The 27,938-nt window shown below is 37.2% G+C and overlaps 1 protein-coding gene across 1 annotated transcript; it reads right to left on the reverse strand.

Annotated features, from left to right (window-relative positions):
- Positions 1 to 68: 68 nt before the first annotated feature.
- On the reverse strand, positions 69 to 27,446 carry LOC112466962 (probable chitinase 10). Its single transcript, XM_025035344.1, has 16 exons — positions 27,182 to 27,446; positions 6,999 to 7,080; positions 6,229 to 6,392; positions 5,394 to 5,631; positions 5,035 to 5,214; positions 4,665 to 4,788; positions 3,969 to 4,278; positions 3,298 to 3,724; positions 2,884 to 3,101; positions 2,425 to 2,579; positions 2,202 to 2,342; positions 1,900 to 2,047; positions 1,639 to 1,824; positions 1,323 to 1,445; positions 822 to 1,023; positions 69 to 625 (listed from the first exon to the last, which is right to left on the reverse strand). Exons 1-16 carry the CDS (start codon positions 27,182 to 27,184, stop codon positions 417 to 419), a joined length of 2,910 nt encoding a protein of 969 aa, XP_024891112.1. The 5' UTR covers positions 27,185 to 27,446; the 3' UTR covers positions 69 to 416.
- Positions 27,447 to 27,938: the final 492 nt, after the last annotated feature.

The raw sequence follows: 27,938 nt of genomic DNA on the forward strand, positions 1-27,938 counted from the left end.
GAAGGATGTTTTTTCATAAAAAAGGAGAACGAGAACAGAGTAAATATAATTGTAATATAAAAATAATGGCTATTCCAAGAATTTATCTTTATTTACAAATGTAATTGTCATGATTTCACTTGTGCTTTATACAGATGGCGAGGGCAGAAATACACGAGAATGGAAAAAAAAAAATTCTTAAAAAATAGGAATAAAGATGTAGACAATAAGATACTTGTGGAAGAATGCGTAGATGGAACAGAAAATTCGTAAAGAGAGATAGAACACGTTGACGCGCGATGATAATATACTTATTGTTTGCGAATTGATGAACGCTTTCAATAAAATTACTTTCCCTAGACTTCCTCAACGCTTTTTTTTTATTTTACACAGTTTCGCGCACCGCGGAAAATTACTTTCGTTACTGCTCTTCGCTTTTATACGGGCGGCGCTTGCGTGTGATGCAAACAGCCCTCGACATTCTCCGGCCAGTCGCAGACGTTCTCGTTAGGATTAAAGACCAGGTTCACGGGACAGGGCATGTGATGCTTGCGCTCGCCCTCGCACATGTAGTACATCGTGCAATCATTCTTGTCCGCGTGATAAGATATGTGATTGTCCTCTTCGTCGCACGACACTTCGTTCGCTGCAAAATTTATTTTCACGATCAATTCTTCAATCGTTTTGTCACCTATTCCTTACCCATCTTTTTCCAATTTCATTAATTTTAGAGAGTCTGGTATTCCTTTTGTAATATTATTTTCACGTACAATATTTTGCATTATAAAATTGTCATTCTTATCGTAAAATTTACGATGTTATATGTATATCGATTTACTTACGATCCTTAGTGGTGTATTTTCCATTTCTTAAGTTACTTTCGTAAGGACCGTCATATTCCAGCTTGACCTTATAGTCTTGCAGCTCCTTCTTCATTGCTTTGATCAGCGGATACTTTCCCGCTCCGCAAGATCCTCTGAAGTCGTCCATGTCAACTGACCAGATCATTACGCCTCCAAAGCCTTCTTCTTTAAGCCAATTCATCTAAAGGAATATAACTCAAGCTTTGTAAGGAATGCTTGCGTAAACGCAAGATATGTGTAACAATTAATGCGCAAAAAATAATATTAAATATTCTTGAGTAATAGTCTTCGAATGCATTAAGAATACATTATTATAAAGTTAAAAAATATACGATAAATGTTAAAATATTTATTTACAATAAATTTTTTGATAGTATTATTACTTATACTAATTTTTTCTTATTTTTTAATTATTAATTTTTATATCTAATTCAAATACCCTAAAGTTATATGCCTTGATAAATTTTTAATTATTATTACCTTGTTAATAAGACTTCTTTCGTCGTCGAATCCAACCCACTGATCTTCTCTGTATGCAAATGGTACTTGCTGCTCGCTATCCCATACTAGAGTCGTATTGTCTTCGTTTAAGAAGCTGCAAACCTATTTACGAAATGTTCATTTAGATTTCGTTGTGCAACATAATATAAAGATTATATTGCTTATAAAATTTATTGTGCATTCTTTTATCGAAAGGTTCGTAAAACATAATATACGAAATGTCTTAATTATTCTATTTAAATAGATAGAAAATCAGCGCACTTGAGTATTACAAAAAAAAAACAATATTGCGTACCTCATAGTAAGACAGAAATCCGGATTCGTTGGTGAAGTTTCCGGCCACTCCACCACCAGACGCTGGTGCCCCGATGTCGAATTTATCCTTGTCGACCAGGGTGAAGGATCTACCGTACGTTGGCATTCCGATCATAAGCTTTTCCTTTGGCGCTCCTTGCTTCACCCACTCTCGCGCGCTGTAATCCTAAAAATCGAATACGAAAAATTTCATAACAGCTCAAAAAGATTAAGGCTTTAGCATGCGAATATATTTATTTACCACTGTCAGCTTTTTCTGGTAGCTAGTAGCACTTTCCAAAGGATATAATGGGCTGTTGTGGCCAACTTGTCTCTCCCATTGGCCGTGAAAATCGTATGCCATCACGTTAATGAAGTCCAGATACTTAGATATTTCAGGGACATCGTATCTAAAAAAATAGAGCTGTAATCATCTAACATGCTAAACATTCTTACATTATAAAACTATAAAATAAAAGATACAAAATATTGTGTCACTCTTTTCTGTACTGCGTTTACATAAATTTTTGTCATTGTTAATCGTAACATATTTGCGATATCTACCCTGCAGCGATGGCTTCGAAACTCGCAGGCACCGCGGCCGACAAGATTAACTTCGGTTGGCCAGAGCTCTTTGCTTCACCTTCGAAAGCCAGCCTGAGTTCCTTCAAAAGATTAACGTAGGCCGTTCGATCGTCGGCTCCTCTGCAAAAAAAATATTTCAAAAGATTATATATACGTTACATATCGAACGAAATACAAGATACATTTGAGGCAAAGGAAATACCTTGGGTATTCCCAGTCAACATCCAATCCGTCGAATTTATATTCTCGCAGGAAATCGATAGCCTCGTAGACGAATTGGTTCATCCGGAATGTGCTGCTGGTGAGTTCTTTGAAGGGCGTCGAGCCGAATGCCCATCCTCCGATCGCAAGTAGAATCTGAAAACATTGTTGAAATATAAGCGACTGCGTTCAATTTCAATTATCTGTTTGTTCAAATAACATTATCATTATCTGTGTCCTAAGCTTCAATCATCTTCTTTTATCTATAATTGTTAGAAAGTTGTTTCAAAACTAAAAAAAGATCGAGAAGTAGGTTTGGAACCTCTAGTTCAGTTAACTCTCACAAGATTCGATTTTATTCGAGATGGGAATTTATAAAAATTCTTTCATGTTTTCGATAGGGCAGTGATGCGATAAAAATTCGTTGAATTTTTCAACAAAACGATTAGGTGATAAATACCTTAATGTCTGGATTCTTGTCACGAAGTGCGATCAGCCTCTTATACATTTCAGCGTCTTTGTCACTTCCTTCGGTAAGTAAGTGATCCTTCAAAGTAGCGAACGCGTACACCACGTGAGTGCAGAGAGTCGGGTCGATGTCCTCCGGACTAAATCGTCCCATTCCTGGCCTCTTGTGCGACCAATTTGTCAGGTAACAAATGGTCTGCGCCTCTCTTTCTGCCAATTTATAAAAACACTTTTACCATGACGCGGTTAAACTCTAATTATAAACGTTATCTCAATAGAAATAATCTTTCTCGATAATCTTAAAACATACGTGCTCATTAAAGAATATTTTATGTAAAATAATTATAAGAGTACAATTATAAGAGTATAATTTTATGATTTTAGTGATCCGACTTGGAAAAATTACCCTGGATCGGAGTGTTAATGACAAGCGTAGTCTTCTGAATAGACTTTTTCGCTTTGTTGAGCACTTCCGAAGCGGCAATCTTGTAAGGCTCCGGTTTCTTCACTATCGTCTCTGTGATAGTGGTAGCAACTGCTGACCAGTCAACGTCCTTGGCGTTGGAACCTCGCGAAATACCCCTAAGTTCCTCCCTCATCGCGCCAATCAGAGGATACCGAACATTCCCACCGCAAACGGTGCCGTTGAAATCGTCCATGTCGATCGTCCACACCATCGCACCTCCGTAACCCTTGCTCTTCAGCCAGTGCATTTTATTCCTGATCGATTTTTCATCGTCGAAACCAACCCACTGATCGTTGTACACCAGATAGGGTACCTTCATCTCGTCGTCCCAAACGTAAGCGGCACCGTTATGCAGCATCTCGCAGATCTGACATTAAAAAACGATTTTACTTTTATTGTTTAATTTTACAAATTTATTTTTATTTTGTGCAAATTTTTGCTATTTCCTAATCGAGTGGTGATACAACGATTAAAAATTGCAATTTGTATATAAAAAATTAAATAAAAGACTGCAACTTTAGCTGCGCTGATAAACCGGAGAATAAAATAATGTCCAAATTATTAGTTTGAATACACTTGAAACAAATTCGAACTCCTCATCCCCACGGTACCTCGTAATATGCGAGAAAACCAGACTCCTTGGTGTATTCGCCCGCCTTTCCGCCACCGTTAGCTGGAGAGTGTACGCGGAAGTTGGCGGAATTCGAAAGGGTGAAGGACCGGCCGTAGGTAGGCATGCCTATGATTAATTTTTCTTTCGGTGCGCCCAGCTTGACCCACATTGTGGCCGCGTTGTCGACGCTCAATTGTTTCTGCCATTCCGAATCCAATGACGAGGAGTACAACGGGGCATTGTGACCGGTTTCCCTCTCCCATTTCCCGTGGAAGTCGTAGGCCATGAGATTGATGAAGTCCAGGTAACTAAGTGGATGAAAGTACATTGTCAGTCGAATGCATTTCTGCGTATCGCGATTGAGACATGATAAATGCAATTAAAGTAAACGCGTCGCACTTTACATTTGAATTGTGTCTGAATCGCGTGCCCGAGAAAAATAAAACTAAATAATACAAATTATTTTCGTCCAAAATTTGTTAATTTACTATAAAATAATAATAAAATATTATTTACTACGCATAATATCACATGAAAAATTAAAGATTGAAATATTTGTGCGATTTAATTTATATTTAGTTTCATATTAATTTAATAATTGTAGTCTCGTATAGCCGTCTAAATGCAAATAATTATCATTTTTAGATACATATTTTATATCCTTATCTAATTTTTCGTTATTATACTATTATACCTGGCAACTGCTGGGACGTCATATCCACTCTTAACGTTGTCAGGTCCAACTGGTACCGCGGCGGTTAGAAGAAGACGGGGTTTCTTTCTCTCTTGCGCCTCCGCCTCGAAAGCCTCTCGCAGCTCTGCGGGAAAATGATGAAAAGTAAATTCAAGCTGCAACGTGACGGACATATACGCGCGACGTACGGCGCGCGCGAAGAGTGGAAATGTCAAGTGGCACGTCGCACGTTGAACTCGCGTAATCCCGTACGGAGATAAAACAATAGGCAATAACCGCCTTATCAAGATTTAACGTGCGTCTGACATTTCCAGTCTCGGGGAGATTTCACATTGTTGCGCTGATCTTTCTAAAAAGCGAGTCTTTATACCCTTCAGCAGGAGAACATAGTTCTTCTTATCGTCCCCGCCCTTCGGATATTCCCAGTCGATGTCAAGGCCGTCGAAGTTCCTATCCCGCAAATATGGTATAGCGCTGTAGATGAAGGTCTGCCGGGCGTATCTCGTCGAGGATACATCCTTGAACTTCTGCGTGCCGAAGGACCAGCCGCCTGGTCATACAGAAAATAATATAACGCCATAGTTTTACTTAAAACTTGCGTAAACTTTAAAGATCGTGGTAGATTATTACAAAAGAAATTAACGCCGACCGCGTAATTAATTACGTTAATAATTTAGTTTTGATTTTCGAGCAGGTAATATGACATAAGTATATACTAAACAATCTTACCGATTGCAAGCAGGACTTTCAGGGACGGGTTGGCTTTCTTAAGATTCACCACCTTCTCGTACAAACCGATCTTGCCGTCCTTCGTTTCGTCATTCGATTCGAAACTGGTTAGTTTGTTCTTCTTCAGCCATCCGAAGGCGAAGATAACGTGGGTGCAGAGGTCAGGTTGAATGTCCTCCGGCAGGAACTTGCCGATCTTCGTGCGGTACTGGGACCAATTCGTGTAATAGCACACGAGCTACGGAGAGGATGAAAAATTAGCACAGAATAGGTATAGCTAACGTTATTTCTTATCTTATGATATATTAGGTTGGCCAATAAGTATGTGCGGTTTTTTATAAGTAAAATTTATAAGTAAAAAACCGCACGGACTTATTGGCCAACTTAATACATAATAGATTAGCAAAATTATAATTAGATTTACAAGATATAAAAGTACTACTATATTTTTCATTCTTTATAAATAAAACTTTGCCATTGTTTGCCACAATATGAATAATATCAAAACAGTAGAATGTACTATTCAAAATTCTTTTGTACAGTAAAGAGTTAAAGGAGCAAGATCTCGTTAACTCCAAGTAGTAACTCCACTCGACCTGTTAAACAAATCATCTCGAGATACGCATCTCGAAGAAGTCTCACGGTCCAACTTTACGATAATAAAACTGATAATTTTTTTAGAGCGTCGCGGTTCAGGTTGAACAATCCCAAAACTCCGTGATTTCGTTAATTTAAGAAAAAATAATTAACCGATTGGTACAAAGACAGCAACTTGGATTTTACGCTCCGATAACGTTTATCAGCGTGAGCTCGATAAATGCTGTGTGACACCTACCTTGTAGTCATTATTCGTCTTGCCGGGCTGAAGCTCGTTCTTCGTGTTCTTATTGCTGACCCGATTTCGCGTGACCTTGAACCTGTTGACACTGGCTGAGACCTCCTGATCGCTCGAGATCGACGGGGCGGAAGTCGTCGGCCTGCGGAATCTCTTTCTCGCGCCTGACGATACATACACACATACACACAATCGCCGGATAATTACGTAAATTCGCTCCGATTCTTCCTACAGCGATTGCGCAACGTATACGAATGCACGAATATTATGCGTTTCAGCGTTACGTAAGATTTCGCGCTTTTAACACGTATATACGACACGAAACTTCGAAAGGCAGGTGCCTTTCACCCGTTAGAATCGATTACTCTGAAATCGTTTTGCATATATGACGCAATATTAACGACGAGGAGCCCTTTTGCGCTTTTTTTTAGGGTATTGTATAATATGAGCTTGCGTAACCGGAAGGTTACACACACATTTTAGTTTAGTGCTCTTGATGGATCGAGCTATCTGCGAGCTGTCGCGACAGATCGCTAATAAAAAAATTTATGTAATCAAAATGCCGGTAGAGAAATTAACCGCCATGCCAGGCCGTCGAAGACTAAATTTGTACTAAAAAGACGCGTTTCGTTGATTGTCAATATAATTGATAGACACTCATCCGATAGTCCCGCGATTGCTCCAAAAGTGTAAACTGTTATAATTTCCAAACCGATTATCACGAAAGTATGAACGATGGGAATTGATGAATGCGGGAATCGTGGAGTTACCTTCGGCGTGCTGAAGGAGGCCCAGAAGCAGCACCGCGAAGCAGACGAGAAGCAGCCTCCAGGTAGTTCTGCTGGTCGATACCTGAAAGGAAAACGAAGACGCAGATAGTAGAGGGCAGAGATAAAGTAAGTGCAACGAGAGTTTAATGAGTCTGAATCATTTTTGATCGAGTCTCGCGGAAAATTTTTACATAAAATCGATCACATCAGTTTTATGATAGTTAATAATAACCTATAATTATGACTTCTGCAATAGAAATACTGTCTGTTATTTCCATATGGAGATAAAATTGCGAAATGATTAGCTTGATTTTTTTTTACTGGAAAACGTTGATGAAAAATTTAGCCTTGCTAAACGGACAATTCTTTGGTTCACTTGATTTTGATTCCTGTTATGGTTAATTAGATCAGCTGTTAAATCCACTTGAGAAGCGTTTGCATAACTTCACATTTTTTTTCTCCCTGATGCGGTAACTATTCGTGCACGATATAAGGTCAAAGACCCGAGATATAGCTAGTTCTCCAGGATTATAGTTTGCGTAGTATTATTCACAACGTCGTGATTGGAGGGGGGAGAGAAATGTAGAATAGATCGTACTCGCTCGTTAGTATCTGCGATGCCTGATAAAGGCAACGGTGGGAAAAGTCGTTCACGGTTCTGAAAATCAATTACTTATAAGCAATCGTGGATTGTTCTACAATAGGCGATAGTAAGAATCGCCTCCCCATTGAAGAACAATGTATTGATCATCAAATGGCGTTAGGAGTCTAATTGAACTGATGATGACCTCAAATTTTACTTCTCTCGCGGATAAATCGAGATTAACGACGTAATTGAGCGACGAAGATATATTTCGCACTTTCGCCCTTTTCTCCTCGCAACACAATTGCGTATTTTTCAATCGTATTTTTCAATTTTGCACCCACAGGTTTTTCTAATGCAATCGCGATTTGTTTCATTAGCACGGATTAGAACGCTTGACCGACGGCTCGATTTACAAGCGGATTTTTTTCGCCAATATTTCACAGCACGGTAGATAATGCAACGTGAGCGTTGCATTCTCGAAGCGTGTGGAAAATTATGTCCAAGGCGATGCCAATGATGCTAATGTAACGACGAGACTTTAGTCCCAGTGACATTACACACATCGAGAAATGATTCAACGCGAAGCTGTTCTCATTGGCATCCAAGAAATGCGAAAGTAGTTTGCGGTTTAAATAATCTATTGCTAAGCGAATAGTTGTGTATGTATACTCATGGAATAAGTACTTGGCTGAGTGAAAAATGGATAAGTGAGTATAATGAGCGGCGAGGAAACATTCAAGAAAATAATTGTGTGTACGTATTCTATCTAAAATTATTTCTACCTGAAACTCACCGTGAGAGAAGATTATCATTTTTTATATACTTACTTATATCTTATAAAGAATATCGGAATGAACCGCGTTTACGACTCGGAATAACTCGTGTATAATTTTCACCGTGAACGAAAGCTACCAGTCGTTGAATGATATATTAAAAGGATATCTATTATACGTTAATATTCAACGTTATACAGTTTACTTATCTTGCATTCAAGATAAAATACGAAGAATTTAAAGACGCATTGGAATAATTATCTCTAATGCATGAAACAATGCAATGGTTCTCCTCGTTTCGCACGCCAATCGCGTTTTCACTCCCGGTAGGCTCGCGTGAGATCAGGATGGAAGTCACGCTTCATCGCGTTTTGTTCGCCAGGATAGATCCGCACCGGGATAAAATGCCGTCGTCCTCGCTCGTATTAATTATTATTGCAAACGGCAAGAAAAAAGAAAAAAAAAGCCGCGGCGCGGACCGAGCCGATCCTTTTTTCGAGGCCATGGCCGACCGGGGACTCAGCGGGGACACGAGCGGATTTCTTTTTTAACATCCGTACGACTCTGTATTCCAGCCACGAGCCTGGAAAGTTCTTAACCTCGTGAACCCTCCCACCCCCCTTCCCGTCAAAGGGGGACCGCGGTGATCGTCGTTGAATATCATTACGCGATATACACGCGGCTTAATGATTATTCAGCGCGAAGCGCGATCCTCCGCTTTTATATCGCGAACCGAGCCGCCGCAGTCGTTCTAATATATATATATGTATATACCGAGAGACGAAGTGAAACTTTTCTCTTTCCGCAAAGTGGCCGTTCCGCGCGATGCGGTTTATCGAGAGTGATTTTCATCGGAGACGAACGGGGGAGCGTCAACAGGGCGATGGTTTTTTTGTCCCGCTTTATAAATCGCTCGCGTGTGTCTTTTGGAATTTCCATTCGCCCAGAAGGCCTGGATTACCCTAGATTTTAAGCTGCGACTCATGATTATAAGTTTGGAACCCATAGGCAAAATATATATTCCCAACGATTACGGTACGCGAGAGATTGTCATCATCTCTTCGAGACATTTACAAGTTTTTAATTCGCACCTCGCGACGTCGGCGTTGAAGAGAAAATGCAATTATGCCTTTAATCTTTCTTCTGTTCCGATTTCACTTTGCATAAAGGTTTGCGTTTTACGAACGGAACTGGATTATCTCCGTATTGTTACGGGCGCTTTATAAATTTGTTATAAGACTAAAAATAATATATAGATTAAATTTATTAACATATATGATATAGGATTTTGCATAAAATTATTGATTGAAATATCCTTTTTATTAATAATAATTTTTCAAGCAGAGCAAATAAGGAAATGTTTTTATTTAATTGGTGAAAGTTTAGGAACGTTTTATCTACAATAATTTATAGCTTTGAAATGATTAAAATGTCAAATTGAGTAAAATGTCTGTCTTATTAAATTGTTAATTTTTATTAATTATCGTTACAATTATGAGGAGTGAGAATTTTATTTTAATGCACCACGTACATTTCATACGTGTTTCTTGGCATCATTTATCTTTCATGAATGTCATTGCAGACGCGAGCGAACGACGAGAACCTGCGCGATCCACATTCGCTTCATTCACTCGTACTTCCCCGCACGCTACACAATGGCATCATCGAACGAAAAATTGCCCGTGCCCGCCCCCTTTCTTATTTTTTTCTCGCTTCATTGCCCATTGTCGGAACGCGTATTATCGCCGTGCGTCATAAAATGCGCTCTCGCTCGCTTTTAACGTGGGAGCGACTCCACGTTATACTTTTGGACTGACAATCGTTAGCTCGGTTATTAATTAACCGTGTACAGGACGAAGATTAACGTCGCGTGTCTATGGTCTCAGGAAAAGGCGTTCCTCGCATCCTCGCGCATCTAACACAATTTGCATACAAGTGTAGCTCATGTAGTTCGTGCACTTTAGCTGCAGCCGTTGTTGCAACTAGCGATGAATAGTGATGGGCTCGAGTCACTTTGAATATATGATGAAAATTTTGAATTGTCTCAATTTTTCAAAAAATCTTGTAAGTCTTGGATTTTTTAAATGTGTACATATTTATTTCATAATTGATATCATTATTTTAATACATTTTTTTTTTTTTAAACAGATAACAATTATTTTTTTAAATTTTGAATGTTTAGATATTTAAATAGTTTTAAAAAAGATTCTTCTAAAAAGAGATTCGAGATTTTTAAAACTTTCAAGAATTTCCGGTTTTAAATAATATTTGGTTTTATAACAAATTAAATTTTTATATAATTAAATTCTTAAAAAAGAATTAAAAAATTCCTTTTTTGAAAAATTTCTAACAGTTCAATAAAAATTCGATTAAAACACGGTTCAAATTCTTAAAAATAAAATATTGTTACTTATATTTGCAAAATGGTGGATGTATTAAAACGCTAATGTAGGTAAGTGTTGTAAAAGAAGAAAATATATTTTTAAAACAGATCTTCGAGACTTACAAAAATTTTCAAATAATATACAAAACGATTCAAGGTTTTCGACGTGATTTCAAGTATCTTGAGGCCATCGCCAGTCGCAACTCTCTCGTTGCATCGTCTCGTCGCTGGCGTTGCGTCGTCGTGTCGTCGTTGGTGGCTGGCTGCCTGGCTGGCCGGCTATGCACGTCCGTTCGCGTGGAGAGAGCGAGAGATTTCTATGCCGGACTTTTAGAACGAGCGGCTCCTATTGCCACGGTGCACGACTCCCTCGTGTTATATAGCCAGTCAAGTATCCGTGACTTGGCAGGATGATAATTTTCAACGTTCCCCTTACTCTATCCGCGTGCGCGCACTCGCCGTACGCCGCGCCGCGGCGCGCCGCTCCGGCGGATGCGAGGCAATCCGACGTAAATCTTAAGAGAATATGCCCGAGATGTTTAAATCGCAGGTATATCGGGTTTCTTCGATGTGTCTTCTTAGGAGAAAGAACAGCACGAAGCTCACGAAAATCTTGTTATATTCGCTTCGAACAGAAATATGTTTCCAAGCGCTTGTCCAATCGGCCTCTTCTTTCACGATTAAATACGTTTTAGACATTTTTATGTAGAGGAATTTAAATAAATCTATCTTTGTGACAGATCGAGTAATATTTCATATTAATTTAAAATGTATGATCATACGCAGAGTGTGAAAGCGCGGCATCAGATATTTTTGCTAATATCGCTGGTAAATAGCATAATAAATTACGAAGATATCTACTTTTCGATTATGATGTATAACGTCATTATTAGCTTCGAAAGTAGCAGTTAATGCAAACTTTTGCTTGATCTTTCTTTTCTTCTTATAAGTCTAACATCTTTCTATTCTCGACAATACTAAAGCTCCTGTTTTTTTCTTATCTTTGTATTGTATCTAAAATCATTTTCATAAGTATCTCAACGATATGATAAGTCCTTATCCGATACCACTTTCTTATTGCCGATTGTTAGCCGCGTGTGGGTCGACTATACAAGCAGATTTAAATCTTTAATGTATCTTTGATCCTGTTTAATTCAATAACGTTGCATGACGTTGCAAACTTATTATTTACTTTCTTATACAAATAGATTTAAACATAGCAATTTTAGCGTAATGTTGTAACATTATTATTACTGCTAGAAAATATTTTTATGATTAATTAATATCTATAAATTATAAATTTTTAAGTATTAGGTCATAGTGCAAAATGTAACTTTTTAATATTTAATCGCATCGTGATATAATTATGACTTATAGATTACGTAATTAATCTTAATAAAATAAGAAGTAATTTTAGACGACATTATAAATATATACAAATAGCATATTTTTTGGTAAAATGCTCACATTTTGCACATCTATTTAAAAATTAATCACTCTGACATTTTTTTTACATAAAGAGTTTTATTTTCTTTTAACGTAACAGCGAACGTAAAAGCGCAACTTTATAGCCTGTTGTTAAATAAAATTAATGATATTTCGATTATTTGATCAATTTACTATCAAAAATAGCAATGTTCAAACTTGCATAGATATTTCAGAATTCTTCGTCTTTTATAATTGATTTCCCGATTCTCGCAGTATTAATTACTTATCTCAATTATAGTTATAAGATATAAACTAACAAGCAGTTAATAAGTTACAAGGTACAGGTTAATAAGATACAAAGCTAATAACAAACCCGATTTGAGAGACCAGGCTTTATGTCATTTCGTCACGCATGATCAGGTCCCTTAATCTTTCTATCAATCTGATAAAAGATAAAAGATAAAAAACAGAACAGGTAATTGGAGAATTACCACCTGTTCTGTCTCCTACTAGGTGTTCGGTGATAGTAAAAGTTTCAAACAGAACGTAATGCTAAATCCATTTGTGCTCAATATATGTATTTACAATTCCAAAAAACTAGACAAGTTTTAGAATCAAGAAGTTATGCAAAATAAACGAGTTGGTACTTTTCCATGCGCTAAGAATTTAATTTAAAAAAAGAAGAGTACGTAATATAGAGAATCGTATTTTTTACAGCTATATATTTTAATGTTTATTACGTCTCTGTTTTTATAACTGACTTTATAGCTTAATTTAAATACGCTTCTTGTTTATAACATACTTTATAGATGCTAACAAAAATATTTTATTACAAAGTGAAATTGGTACCTATATCAATTTCGTGTCCACGTTAAGTTTCTATATACTGTAAATACGCGAAAATGATCTTGGATTAATGATTTGCGATCGTAAAACAACGACGAGATCGGCGCAAGGCATACTTTCGTGTCTACAGAAGGTTAAATTACACTGTCGGAAATTAACACCGGATTCAATCCCCCGTCATTCCGCCGATTAGCATCTGAAATTGTGAAAACCGACGAGGCTCGCATTACGTCGCCAATCGCCCTCATTCTATATCTCGTTTCATTTGATGCGCTAATCATCAGTATATGTATGCAGGATGCAGGCGCGAGTTTTGTTGGTCGGTTTTGCGGCAGATTCTAGATCAGCGGGGCCGTCCATCCGTGAAAATTTCACTTGACGTTCCTTCGCTTCCATACGCGGACTCTATACGTACGCATGTAAAGTACACACATATATATACGCGTAAGCAGTTCGGGATTTTCGAAAGTTATCCGCCGCGTAAAGCTATGACACCCGTCTAATTGTTGATTCACCGCCAACGACGAGAGAAATCGATTCTCAGCGTCGCCTATTAAGAGGGAAATGCAATTATGCTGACGATTATGCACCGCGGCCAGTCACAATGCGCGTTTTCCCTTTTGCTTGTCTCGCGAACGGCGCAAACCGTTCGCGTATTGTTGTCGCGATTTTGCTGTCCGAGTATGTCGTCTGTAATTTTCATTACAACGCGACACGCCGTAGTGTAATTGACTGAACAATAAGTGATAAAGAATATATTTTCATATGATTAATAATGCGATAGTGGTAAGTTTGCGGTCTAAAATCGGCACTTCGATTACACAATTCGATTACAGTTAATTTATTAAACATATGTTATGTCCTGTTAAGTATCGTACATTTAACACGACAGTCAAAATTTGTCTGGTCAGAGTAATAAATTACCAATTCAATTTAGATGATCTATAGAATTTGACGCACGAGTCATGCGATCTTGCGCGCGACGGTGGAAGCAGAGTACCGTTGAGATGCAACTAATCCATTCCTACCGGTTTGTACTGCGCTAGGCTTTCTTTTCGACCGTGCCACCTCGTTACATTTACCTGGTTTACAGTCGAGCGCTCTCGTTTAGCTAGTTTCGCACGCGCTTAAATTCCCTGCTCTTATAATAGCGATCGCACTGAAAATTTTATGCGATTTACTTGACATCTTGTATATGCTTTCTGTAGCTTTAGTCATAATTTTTAAAAAATCTCTGATAAAATTATTTAACGTATTCTATTGTTTACGTAATAATAAAAATAATTGGAAAGAAAGAAATAGTACCTACAGAAATGTTAAATATCACCTTCGCATAATGAATGCGATCTAATTTAAATTTTTTAAATTAATTTAAAAACATTGATTTGCAATTTTAATAAATGTAATCTTAATTTACATTAATTTATATATTGTTTTGTTTTGGGAGTCAATGTCATTTTCTTACATCAATTTCTACGTTCTGACTTAAATATTCCCTAATATTGCACATTTTATATAATGTTAATAGCAAATTTCTCTCGTAATAGCGGCTTTCCAGTTATATCTTAATATTGTTTTCCGTGGCGTCAAGCTTTCTTATTTCTGCTCGAATTCCGGAACGTTCCGTGTACATTCCTTATTGAATTACCGTCGTCGACCTCTTGCACTGAATAGAAACGTTTCCGTCATACCGTCATAAGTACGATACAGTTATTAATACGACCGCTTCATCAGCGACTGTAAATTCAAGTTATTTGATCTATCCCTTTTAACTACAATTTTCTTTACGTATCGCAAAGCAAAAACACGTGGTAAATTACGTAAATATATGAAGCATATATAATATAGGTAATTTATATTATATCTCATTTATATATAATTTTATATAATATTTTTACGAAATGTACATCTCATAAAGTCTTATTTCAAATAAAATTTCGTTACGTATTTATATTTACGAGCAAATTATAATGTGCGTTTTGCCATAAACGCACGCGCTCTTTTGCATTTGATTGCATTTTAATGAAGCCTACATTCTTCGCAACAACTATTTTTCCTCTCACGAAGATATACTTCTTTATAGGTCGTAAACGCAAAAATTGAGAATTATAAACTTTCATGCTTATATGATCTTATAGATGATATCCTTCCACATATATCCTTTCGTATTTCTTCATCATTTTCTACTTTCAAGCGTTCCCGCTTGCCATCGAATTCCTATAAGTCCCAAAGTGCATTCCGCACTCGAATTACTCTTGTCGAGACTGTGTTGTGGGTTTCCGTCAATGTGCCTCGCGACTTCCCTTCTTCACGCGTTCCACCGCGCTTTTACCTCCTTTATACGACTCTCGAGAGCCTTGCGCTCCTTTTTCCTCTTCGCGCTCTCCATATTCTTTTCCACCGTGCCCGTCCTCGGCATGTTTTCCAGCCTCGTTATACGCACTCTCAATTATTGTGGTTTTTTGCAATTGGCCGAAGATTAAAATTAGAATTAAGATTTTTAGAAGTCATCAAGATACAGATACAGAAGATGCGTTGAAGAAGGTGAAACGGAAGAGATGACAGCCTTGTCATTATGTACTTTTATCGACAAAGGTAATTTCATGTCTCTTTTTCTTTCGTCTCTTCCGTTTTTGCTTTTCCCTCTCATCGATTTAATACTAAATTCTCATCGAGAAATGTGTTCCGTGCAGTAGAATCGCCATTTATGTATCTTTTCCGGAAGAATCGGATAAGCTCAGTCAGTATAATGTGTATCTCTTCGCGATTTATAGGATGATTACACGTAAAACTCTGAATAATTTAAATAATTTACAAAGACTTTTTGTATATATTATATTATAAAGTTAAAATAATTTTTTTGTAAAGGCGATATATCGGAGATTATTTATTGTCGCACTTAAATAAATAAATAGGCTGTCAATAACCCGTATTAAAATATCTTCAAATAAACGCGTTGTATTTTAATCTGTTTATCCTGTAGAATGTAGGTCTGCAGAGATGACACAGTTACTACTGTATAGTGGCAGGAATCGAGCGAAAGCTTACATGCGCTCGATGTGTATAAAGCTAAAACACGATTTTCAACTGGCGCGTTTCTTCTTACCGGTTGTAAATAAATTTTTTGTTGCCGAGATTTAGCTAGCTAGACTTTCTAGGCAGCGACCGCATATCCAATTTAGTGAAAATCAAAGTCATGCAAAGTTATTCCTCGCGCGTACACGCGCCGCCCCATAATCATCATATATATTATTCAAATATTGACGTTTTTACAATTTTTAAAGCTGATTTTTTCTTAAAAGAACACTGCAACAGGCTATGTTATTTATAATTAATTTTTAATTAGATATTTTAAGAAAATGTTCAATTTAATTTTAACGAGAGCGAACAGAAAGTCTTCTTGATCAAATTACTTGAAAAAAATTTATAAGTTCGTTGCTTATTTAATTTGGTATAGGATCTTTTTAAGAATAATATATTCAATAATGTTATCTATAATTATCTTATTGTTAAAGTAATCCGTGTTTTTTTTTACGTTTAAAAAGGCATTCTGATGCGGATAAGAGATTATTTTTCTCTAATCTTTTCAAGTTCTTCAAGCTTTTCTGTCTAAGAGGAAAAATACGATTATGCTACTGCATTATGTATTCTTTCTTACAAAGGATTCTCTGTCCTCGCTCTGCATTTTACGATCCGTGTAAACATGCAAATCATAGAATTTTTATGCGGATTTGCCAACGTCCTCATACGCACATTAATATTTGTTTATATCGATAGCAACGGATTGTTTTGCATCCGCGAAAACGTGACGGCTAAAAAATAAATCTTGTCGGCGGCAATAATATCAGGGTCTGAGCGTGAAGAGAACGTCTCTGGCGAAGGTCCGCGACAATTAAATGTAAATTGCCGCCTGATTTGTCAGGATGACAGAGAACAGCGAGCCGTTCATGGTGTTTTACAATCGCGCCGAGCAATAATTCTCGTCGCGTCAGGCCGATTATGAAAACTTGAAAGGCGAGGCTCTCCCGCCGCTACGGCGCATACATATATATATCCGACGCGTTAACGGTAATTTGCGCGCTGCACGCTGATGTAATAATTACTATAAGTGCCGTACACCGAGAAGCGTGCTCTAATGATATACTCCTCTTCTTGCTCGCCGCGACCTCAGGACGCTCACCTTCAATCTTCATTTCGGCGTGCAATGACATGCGGTTTATGACACTCGACGCGACTAATTATTATCTTTCTTCTTGTATCAGCGTTAATTTATGCGTGCTTGTAAAGTCACACTGAAATTGGCAACTGATGTGTATCTCATATGTTTTATAATTTTATATCTTGTTAGAGTCGTTGTTGATTAAAATTGCACGGGATATAGATATTATTTTTTTTTTTTGTAAAAACTGTAAATATAATATGTGTATAGTATACAAAGTATTAAAAAAAGGGACTGATCATATTTTCATCAAATTGAATAGAAAAAGGCTGATTAATATAGGTAAGAAATATGGGCAATATTCTAATTCAGAGATAAAAACAATTTATGTTAATAATACAGATGAGTTGTTTGCATTTTTGCATTAAATTGTACATATACCTATGTTTTTGAATAAATCCATTTTTCTTATTATTCTACTTATACAACTTAGAAACTTAGAAACTTAGAAAAGTATTAAGATCATCGAAGCTAGACATAATTATTTTTTTATTTTTAGCAATTTTAATAATTCTTCGTTATACTGCCTTTGTAAATTCCATTCGACATAAATGAATCTGTTATTATTTTCAAACGAGCTGAATATAATATTTCTCATGCGTGAAAGCGCATTTCTCGTGATAAAATAATTATTTATTCGTAACTTAATTAAGTAGACTCCAACGAGGTCACAGCTAGCTATAGTTGGCACATTTGAGACTTTAACTACAAACCAGTTCACTTAATTAAGCGATAATCTTACATCGCCTGTCGATTCCTCCTACTTTCACCTAAATTTAAATTTTGTATGCAGCACAATTTTTTTTTTTAATTTATTAGCTAATAATTAGCGCTTGACCTAAAAACGAGTGAAAGCTTAAAATGTGAAAAAATAAAATGTCTATTATTTTTATCTTAACTTCGTTAAGAGTCACCGCATTGACTCACCGCTTCTGTCGTGCAATTACATTGCATATTTATAGTTTACAAATTACGTTCATATCTTAAGTAAATTTTTTTTATCAACTAGCCGTTTTTATCCAGCCGTTAGCAATGAATAAATTACAGTATTTTTTATCATTAAAATCTGCTAAAATGTTACATTGCTGTAAACAATTTGCAGGAATTGCACGTTGTTAGAAATAACGAATGCGTACGTGATATATCGAGCTAAATAATTTATGCTAAAACGATACGACCAAACGGAATGGAACTATTATCAAATTATATAAGTGATGCTATAAACATTTTGCATTATGCAAGATATCGGCTCGCGTCTTTCGCAGCTGCGACATGTAAATACGCGGCGTTCTAAGTTTTTATTACATCCGTATCGATGCACGATCGTCCGTTTTTCCACACGGTTTCCTCGTTCCTCGGTTTACCGCTCACCCTATATCGTGTAATTAGAACGCCGAGGATCACATCGTGCAAATCGCATCGGCGTATAACGCGGCCGATAATTCCATATCTGTCATATCCGATGCAGCAAAATATCAATTACGCGCACGCGTTAAACTTTTTACACTCATAAAAGAAGGGAATCGCCGCTCATTAACAGCCAATTAACGTTTAACCCGGGGTTCGGGTGAAAGTGCTAGCGCGGTGAAAAAAAAAGAAACTATCTATTATTCGTCTAATCATTTCCGTTAGTTCGTACGTTCAATGGTTACGCCGAACTTTCCCAAAGTACAATCTATATTCTTAACGTTTCTCACGGTTCAACAATTTGTTCTCCGTTTTTCCTTCCAGAAACTTTCCAATTAAATGGCATTTCGCTGATGTGCTAAAATCTCAAAGCGTATGAGCGTTTATAATTTATAAAGACGTCTTTTTCATATGTGAAGTGTGCGGTAGTTATAAAATTCGTTAATTATATCAAAAGTATATATTTGTCGACAAATTTGAAATATTTCAGAGAAACACTCATCATCAGAATCTTTTCTTTTTACTGCAGTAAATCCCACAAATTATTAATTCTAAATTATTTTTAACTAATTGCATGTATAAAAAGAATATAACATTGTAAACACAGTTGTACTTAAACAAGTTTTTATACAATTTATTTAAATAATTAATAATAAGCTAATATGTAGTGAAAGCTTATATACAACAATATAAATTAATAATACCGCATTAAGAAATTATTCATTAATATTTACATCTCAAATTAAGTGCAGATTATACTTTTATTTCATTCTTATTGAATTAAAAGTGAAGTAATGATTAAAGGAATAATTGAAACAATTAATCAGATTACGAGCAGAAATGTAAAATAAATTGCTGACAACATATCCAGCCTTTTGCTTTTATTGTCTTTCATATTCGTCGCAATTACACATTGCAATGTAAGCTCTCCTCTATAACATTTCGCATACGATTTTGCCGTTTTTTTTTTTATTCCGCTCGCGGAACTTCTCTAATTGCTCGCTCGTGGCCCATTATTTACATCTTATTAGAATAAAAATGCATTGCTTCAACGCATTAATGTAATTATTCTCGCTTATCAGTTCAAGATCGATCTTCCTTTCTCATCTCACGATATTTGCCCACACAGTATGATTGCAATCCTATCTCTTGCGACTCGAAACAGCGGGCAATTCTCATTTTTCCCACGAGCAAAGCGTACGCTTTGTTCCGACATACATGTGCTCGTGTAACATTTATATAAAGGGTCTTTAGGAGAGATCTCATATATCCTACGAGATCTCATATCTTGTAATAAGACAAATATTTGGAATAAATTTCACAAGTTTCACAACTGGAGATATTTTTGTAACGTATATTCATTTCTAGATTATTAACCATAAATTGCTTTGCGATAAATGGTGAAATGTTGATATCAATTAACAAAAACTAAGAACATATCAATTTTACTCTAATTATTTCGTATGACACATAATGTAATTTTTGCGCATGGTTATTTTTATAAGATTTAGATTTTTTTTCTAAAATTACAAAAAAAACATTGTAAAAAATATCTAAACTTAATATTAAGGACTTTCCAGCCTCTAATAGCAAACGTTTTTGCTTTAAGTAGATCTTTGTAAACGTCGCGTGTAATTCTGTACGTGTCCAGCGGCGTATCTCTTCATTTCTTTATGTTAACGTGACAGATATCACAAAACAGAAATATACGTTCGTTATTCCATGCGCGCGAGGTTTACCGCGCGATGCTGTGAGAATAATGAAGAAAACAACGCCTGGAAAGGCGCGGTACATTGAGCAACCTAAAAAAAACAGCACGTAGCGACGAATTTCACTTTCCAAGTTAATTAACCTTGAATGACGTATGTGATATCAATCTACGTATGGTTACTTTCGTAAGAAAATTCATTCGAATATACACACAATTTCTTCTTTTTCCACCGACCAAATTAGAAAACATCTACGATGCGAATTAAATATTCCGCCAGAGCCGCGATTTCTTCTTCGTGTTTTTATCGACTTAAAAGCCAATCTTTACACGGATAAGAAATTCGCGTATCGTGTCGGCGAAATATTCTGACGGATTTCCTGTTTCGCATACCGTTTAACGATTGGCTAATATATACTTTCAATGCCAAAACATGATTGCTATCAGTCGCTATCCTTCGAACACACACAGTTGTTATACATTTTAAAAAGATCTCTGTCCCGCACGTTTCAAAACACTCTCCACCGCCAATTCCCTTCGCGCCATCCTTGGAGATCTAAACGGCTTTGCCAAAGATCCCGGCTTTAGAATCGCGATGGCGACGGTGATCTACACAATACTCGCTACGCTGTGGGCATTACATAAAGGCAACCTGTTTAACACGTTGCGCCCGGACGCGTTTTAACCTGGAAACAGCCCGGTACCGAGCAAAAAAGTCCGCTCTTGTCGGAGCGAACTCGATGGCCACGCCGCGTGTGTATCTACGTATAGCAATGGGATCGAAACTTTCGCCGATATACCGAGGCTCGGGATGAAAGGATCTCATAAAAATTACATACATCATGCGAATACAACTCTTCGCTGATTATCGTGCACCTAATCGGTTTATGCGGTAGCTAATTCGGCTAGTTATAAGGCGACATAAATTAGAAGCCATAAATTGTATAGACTGAATATAAAGAGAGCCAATAAGTATCTTCCGGCTTATGAAACTACTTTGCTTTTACACAGAAAAAAAAGAATATTTTTGATTTGAAAATATATCTTGTTTCAAAGTGGAAATCTTGAAATGAGATTATATTGCGTTAAACGAAGAAAACTTGCTTGAATGAAGTTATATAGCTCAACCAAGAAAAAAATTCTGAAATAAAAAGTTCTTATAAGAAGATTATAGTGATCTTGCTTATATACGAAGCAATCTATATCTTTTTACAAGAATTTCAACTTTTTATTTCATTTTTTTCTTGGTTGCGAACTATATAATGACTTCATTCAAGCGAGCATTCTTCGTTTAACGCAATATAATCTGATTTCAAGATTCCCACGTTGAAACTATAAAGATATTTTTAAATCAAGAATATTCCTTTTTTCGGTGTACTCTTTATTGCTAATTAGCTGCAGTAGCTTGCGAGCGGAATCGAATTTATTTTAAAAATCGCGAGCCGACGTCGGGCGTCGGGGGAAGGCCCTGACACTATAAATACATCTCGATGCGTGCGTATATCGATTCGTTTCCAGGCTACGCACGTTCGCAAACCGTTTTCACCTGACTTCCGCCGGAGGGGCTTTCGGTGGTCCGCGCACGGTTGTGCTTATGAAACTTCCACTGGTTTCCTGCTACGGGACATATTGCTGATTTGTAGAAGACAGCTTATCGACTTCCTACCTCTTTTCCCACTCGACGTCAATCTATCGCGAGAATTGCGATGACTTGCTATTGACGAAATTAATTTTTACAGCTACATGTAATTATATCACTGAGAAAGAAAAAGCTGTTAACTTGACTAAATGCGTTCGACTGATTACTATTTTTTTTTTTTATTAAAATATTTAAGTATTTAAATTAAATACGACGTACATTAAATACGATTAAATTTGACTTAAATACGTACACGGAGAGAATTTTCTCTTAAAATTTACCCTGAAATCATGGTAGTTGTGGGACAACCTGTACCACCAAAAATTTTATGCGAGCTATTCTGATTAATATCCATGCACCATAATAAAAAATATTAATATCTATTACATTAAAATATAAAATATGTTTGATTAATTTTACTAAAATATATCTAGGAAATTTCAATAATTTTTCAAAATTTACCAATCTGCTTGGTAATTGTTACCACGTTGTTTGTCTTTTCTATATTTTAAAAATTTCTTGGTTGCCAAGTTGTCCGAAGTTTGTAGTGAATTTAAGGGTAAAATATAACAAAAAATTCTCTCTGTTTAAATATTTCAATTAAAAAGTGGTAATCAGTTGAACACATTTAGTAAAGTTAACAACTTTTTTTCTCAGCGTACGCACGTAACTGTTTTACAATGGTTCTTTAATGCTTAACTTGTAATTCAATAATCCTGAACTCATTCCGTTATTTTTCTAATATGTCTGATCTAGTTAGATATAAAATAATCGCCGTATATTTTGCCGTTTAATTGGATTTTTAAACATTTTGTTTAATATTGGTGAAGTAGATCGCACGATCTTAAGAAAAGATTTTTAATTAATCGGTTCGCATCGATTTTCTTTTTGAGTGCTTTATGCACGCACGTTAATAAAAAGATTAAAAAGGGTTTCATTTTCTTTAGCCAGAGATATAAGCGTATGTAGGTTACGTTGGAAAGCAGCAGAGACTTGAACGTTACGGACTGCGTAATTGAGCCGCCGTTTCCACGCTGTTTTATATACCTTTTCTCTCATCGTAGATATTGTTCTACTTGTCATTGCAATTCTGTTATTATCACGGAGGCCACTTATTTTCATAATTTCAGAGAAGCAAACGGACATTGAATCTTTTATTCATAGCATTAAAGTCAGTGTTTCTCATATTTTCTGTTTAACGACAAATCATTCTCAGCTATAAATTTAAATTAATTAATAAAATTGTTAATTTCTATTTTGATAATTTAAGAGAAAATGTTTTTCTGCATCTACATAAATATTTCTTTAAATAATATATTTTTTTAATGTTACTTTCTTTTTTTTTTACGTTTTCTCGTTCTTATCTTTCACAATCCTTTCTAGAATTTTGTTCTTCGCGCTCTTCCAATATTTATTATTCAGTTCCACGCATCGTCCTTTCACTTCCATTCGGATTTTATGTTACATGCGCGTTCGCGCTTATGAAATTTTCAACGGTTTCCCGTGCGAAAAACACGACAAGTCTTATGCTACGTGGGTGGCCTGGATACGTTTCCTTTTTTCACGTCCTCGCGCTAACATTCCTCCTCCAATGCAATTTTATATTCTAGAGACAATCCCTATGCCCGTCCTCTCACCTCACTTCCGGCGGAAAAGATCTCAAACGTGCACGCGCGTTTGCAGCACAAACTTTATCTATTACAAAAAAAAGAAACTAAGTGTAAGAAGATAAAAGGACTGGCCGTCACATATTTTCGCAATACTGACTCTTATTTCAATAACGCCTAACAATAACGAGATTCTTAAATTTAAGTACACGGAGAAAATTTTATAGTAAATATTACTATGGTGTCGCACTAGCTGCGAACCATCAAGACGCACAAGTTTAAATGCTATAGTCTTATAGTAAAATTACTATGTCCATAGCATTTAGTGCTATAATTATACCATTGAATGCTATGATCGTAGCATTAAATGCTATGGACATAGTAATTTTACTATAAGAATATAGCATTTAAACTTGATGGTCCGCAGTTGGTGCGACAGCATAGTAAAATTTAATATAAAATTTTCTCCGTGTATCAATACTAAATAGAGGTCTAGAAAATTTTTTCTTTTAATAAAAGCATAAAGAATTTATGAGACGTTATGAGAATATTTATAGAACTTTGTCAATCGCATACTAATATATTACTAATGTATTATCGGGATTTTCTTCTAAAACACGTGTCACTAAAAAAAAACTACTAGCTTGCACACGTAATTACGTGTCGTCGATTGTCGCCGTTGTTACTTTCCTCTCGATGTCCCGAGTACTCGTTTAGGTCGCACAATCCAGCTTCGGTAATTCGAGATAAATGGTGCACGATGCGGCGCGCCGTAACCCCGCGGAAAAGAATCGCGATAGAAAGCCGATGGAATCCGGTCGAATTTCTATAATCAAAGCCCACCTCGAGCCCGAGGTCCGCGGTAGCTGCGCGTATACGTTCACTTGTCGAGAGTCGCTGACGACGGCGCGAAACGCATGTCCGCCCGGTTCTTTGGCGCGCGCGATTAAATATTATATTTTATACTGTCAACGATTTTGCGGCACACCTGTTTCTCGCATTCCCGCCGCTCTTACACGGCGGGATAATTTTCTGGAAGGATTTCGCCGAATCTCCTATCTATCTATCGAATCTGCACATCTAGATATCGTGTGCGCGCAAAATGCCTAGTATTTGAAAATGTATTTGCTGCGAGGTGGGCAGCATTCTTTCTTCGTCGTTTAAAAGTCAGTTCAACGTTTGATAAATTACTCCTGGCATATCGTGGATAGATGCTCGAGACAAATAGAAAACGTGAGCGTTTAATCTTGCAATAAGGTTGATACTGTTCTGATAAAATAGCCTTATAAATTCTTCCTATATCTGCAAGAAATGTAATGTAATACCTGTACCTCTCGCATACGTGAAAATGCCCGAAACGATTTCGGAATAACCGGGACGTCGTCGCGTCGCCGTAATAACGGAGGAGTGAATGTCAAAGTGTTGCGACGGCGAAATGTTGTAAAACCCGATTCTCGGAAGTTTCACCGGTGGATGTAACAGAAAAAAAAGGCGGGTCTGTTCCTTTTTCTTTCCTTACACCGTTATACCGGTTGGTCACGATTAGCGACGCTCATTAATAATTCAGCGCAATCCATTGCGTCTCGTGATCGCGATGAAGAGGTACGAACGAGTTTCGAATCATATGATATAGAAGATGTGTGTGTCCCTCTTGTATTAAAAATAAATATTCAAAAAACGATCGGGTCTTGACAGATATTCTGTCACAACCTTGTAAATAAAACGTTAATAGCTTTCTGGGGGGGGAAAAATGCTTGAAGCTGCTGCAGCAGTTTCAATTATCGTCAGCATCATATGCTATGTATAGGACGTTTAATTCAATACTTCGGGGCGTGGCAGGATGAGATAGAAAGTTGCAATGTGTGCGATAGATCTGTAATGATCGCGAAGCGATGATTTAGCGTCTTAATGGAACAGTCGGCTTGACATTTAAAGAATTTAATATTGACATTGCATTATTGCAACATAGCTCATTTGAGTACAAAGCAATTAAAGAAGAATTTTTCTTTTTTTAAGTTGTTACGTATATATCTCAATATTTATGCCGTAATCACGTAAGTCATTTAACTCGGAGCAATGAAAGGGAATTTAATTGCACAATGACTTGAGATCGAGAGCGATGAAAAGTGAAAAGTGAAAAAGTTCCCCGAGAGCGACTCAATTACAATCCTCGCAGATTTGCGTTTTTGCGACGCGCGAACAGGTGCATTCTGCACGACGTAACGAAGGTTGCGACGAGATACGTCCACTTTTTACTTGCTCGTTCCCATATATCCCATAACGAAGAGGTCCGCCCACACGCGACGAAGACGTCACGCGATCATTCGGTGATTTCGATGCCGCTGTCCGGCAAGGATTTATATTGTTACACCAAAAAAAAAAATAATAAGTCGAGGTCGTCGCACGACGAAAGTGAGAGGACTCGCAGGTATAACCCGGAAGGACAGAACAAGTTCTCGGGTCTCTATACCGAAAGTCCTGACTGTGTGTGTGTTTATATGTGTGTAATGCGGACGCGCAGATACCTGTCGCAGAATCATTACTGTATCTAATATTATATCATTACTATAGCTCAAGCGGATTTTTACGCGAATGTCGCAACGCGCTTGAAAGTCTAAGTAGATACTCGATGTTTATCGCCGCGTGATATGCTCGATAAGTCGGCTGTTTCCAATCAATGATGATTATAATAATTACCACTCGGATATCCGTAACGAATTTGACAGATTAACAGTGCGCAACGTATTCAACGACACAAACATTTACCGATTTCAAATTCGTCGTTTTCAGATTCATTTAGATTTGTCGGCAAAAGTATCGTCGGTGATTGCAATGTATCCCGTGACGAATCGCGCAACTGATCCACCAAATCGACGCTCGGCGGTAAATGATACTGGCCAACTCTCGCGTCCGTCTTTAATTTTACACTCGTAACGAACTTTTTTCTGGACCGGTTCCACGGTGGTCTCGCATAAATTCACACGCGTGATGTAATATAGCTCCGTCGCGCGAAAAGATCGGACGGCTTGGAAACGGAGCTGCGTGGAAAAGAAAAACACGTCGGACACGCGGAATATCTCTTCGCCGCGCGAGAGAACGATTTCGATGGTCTCTCTCTCTCTCTCTCCACTGAATTCGCGGTAATCGCGAAATTGGAGCAAATCGTTTCGGGCGATCTCTCTTTCTTTCTCCGTCGAGGATCTCCGACAGATCTCGGGCGATCGAGATAGATTGCCAGCCAAGGAATTGTCTCTTACCTAATGCGCGCGAATCAGAGAGGGTAAATAGGATTTAGATAATTGCTGTCTCTAATCAACTAAAAAAAAAATTAAAATTTGACACAATTGGCCTAATTACATGATTAAATAATTGTGTTATAATTAAATTGTTAAATTTAATAGATTCTTTTGTCGATTACGAACAGCAATTTTCTGCTCACGATGTGCGAATTATGAACAAAAATGCGGAACAATTTAATACTTCTCAAGTCGTTTCGTTTTCGGATTACATTATGTAAAAATGCCGATGAAAATATATTTCAATACAGCGCTCGATTAACGGCAAATGTGTAATAAAATTGTACTCACCATAATTGCTCCAATTACTCAAAACAACAACAACAACAACAACGCCCCGCGTGATTCGTAGCACCGCGCGAGAGCAGAGAACCAACGAAGGATCCTCCTGGCAGCGTCTCAATGGGAAAACAGTACGAACGGAAAGGAAACTCAACAACGCGAATAAAAAATTACCGGCAGATCGGAGAGAGAGAAAAAAAAATATCTCGATTCTTGATACGGATCAATGATCGAGGATCCGCCGCCGCATGATCGAGGAACTGTCACTGACAGCAGTTCGGGAAACACTGACTGGTGTGGCGAACGAGCCTACTGTCATTCTTTCTCTCTCTCTCTCTCACTCTCGTTCACTTGCTCTCTTTCATTTTCCCACTCTCTAGCCGTATTGCTCTCTCGGCCTCTCTCTCTCTTTCTCTTTCTCCCTCCCCCCCTCTCTCTCTCTTTGCCAACCTCCCTCTTCTTCCTTGAACGGAGAGTACACTCTCTCTTCCTTGCACACTCTGTAGAATTTTGCAGCACACTTCTACACGGTGGCAAAGATATATCACAGCTACGGCAAAAGCGATGATAATATCTACGACGAAAACGTTGACGTATATTAACGCTTTTGGTGTGACAGCGTTGGTAATTAAAGCCGCGCCTTTCATTTTGCGTACAGTAAAAGCGATAGCGCGCGTTGTAGCTGAAAATCGGTCGCGCGAAAGCTCGGCGCTGACAAAAGCGTTTTAAAACAGTATGTTTAATGTGTGTGTGTGTGTGTGTGTGT

Source organism: Temnothorax curvispinosus, unplaced genomic scaffold (genome assembly GCF_003070985.1).
Source record: "Temnothorax curvispinosus isolate PA1 unplaced genomic scaffold, ASM307098v1 QBEX01016763.1, whole genome shotgun sequence".
Taxonomy (NCBI): domain Eukaryota; kingdom Metazoa; phylum Arthropoda; class Insecta; order Hymenoptera; family Formicidae; genus Temnothorax; species Temnothorax curvispinosus.

What these genes read in the sequence shown, in the direction of transcription:
- LOC112466962 (XM_025035344.1), bottom strand. An exon ending in CCTCCTTCAGCACGCCGAAG is followed by an intron (nt 6,393 to 6,998) that starts GTAACTCCACGA and finishes ATGTATCGTCAG; the next exon opens with GCGCGAGAAAGAGATTCCGC. An exon ending in GTTTTCTCGCATATTACGAG is followed by an intron (nt 3,725 to 3,968) that starts GTACCGTGGGGA and finishes TTTTAATGTCAG; the next exon opens with ATCTGCGAGATGCTGCATAA.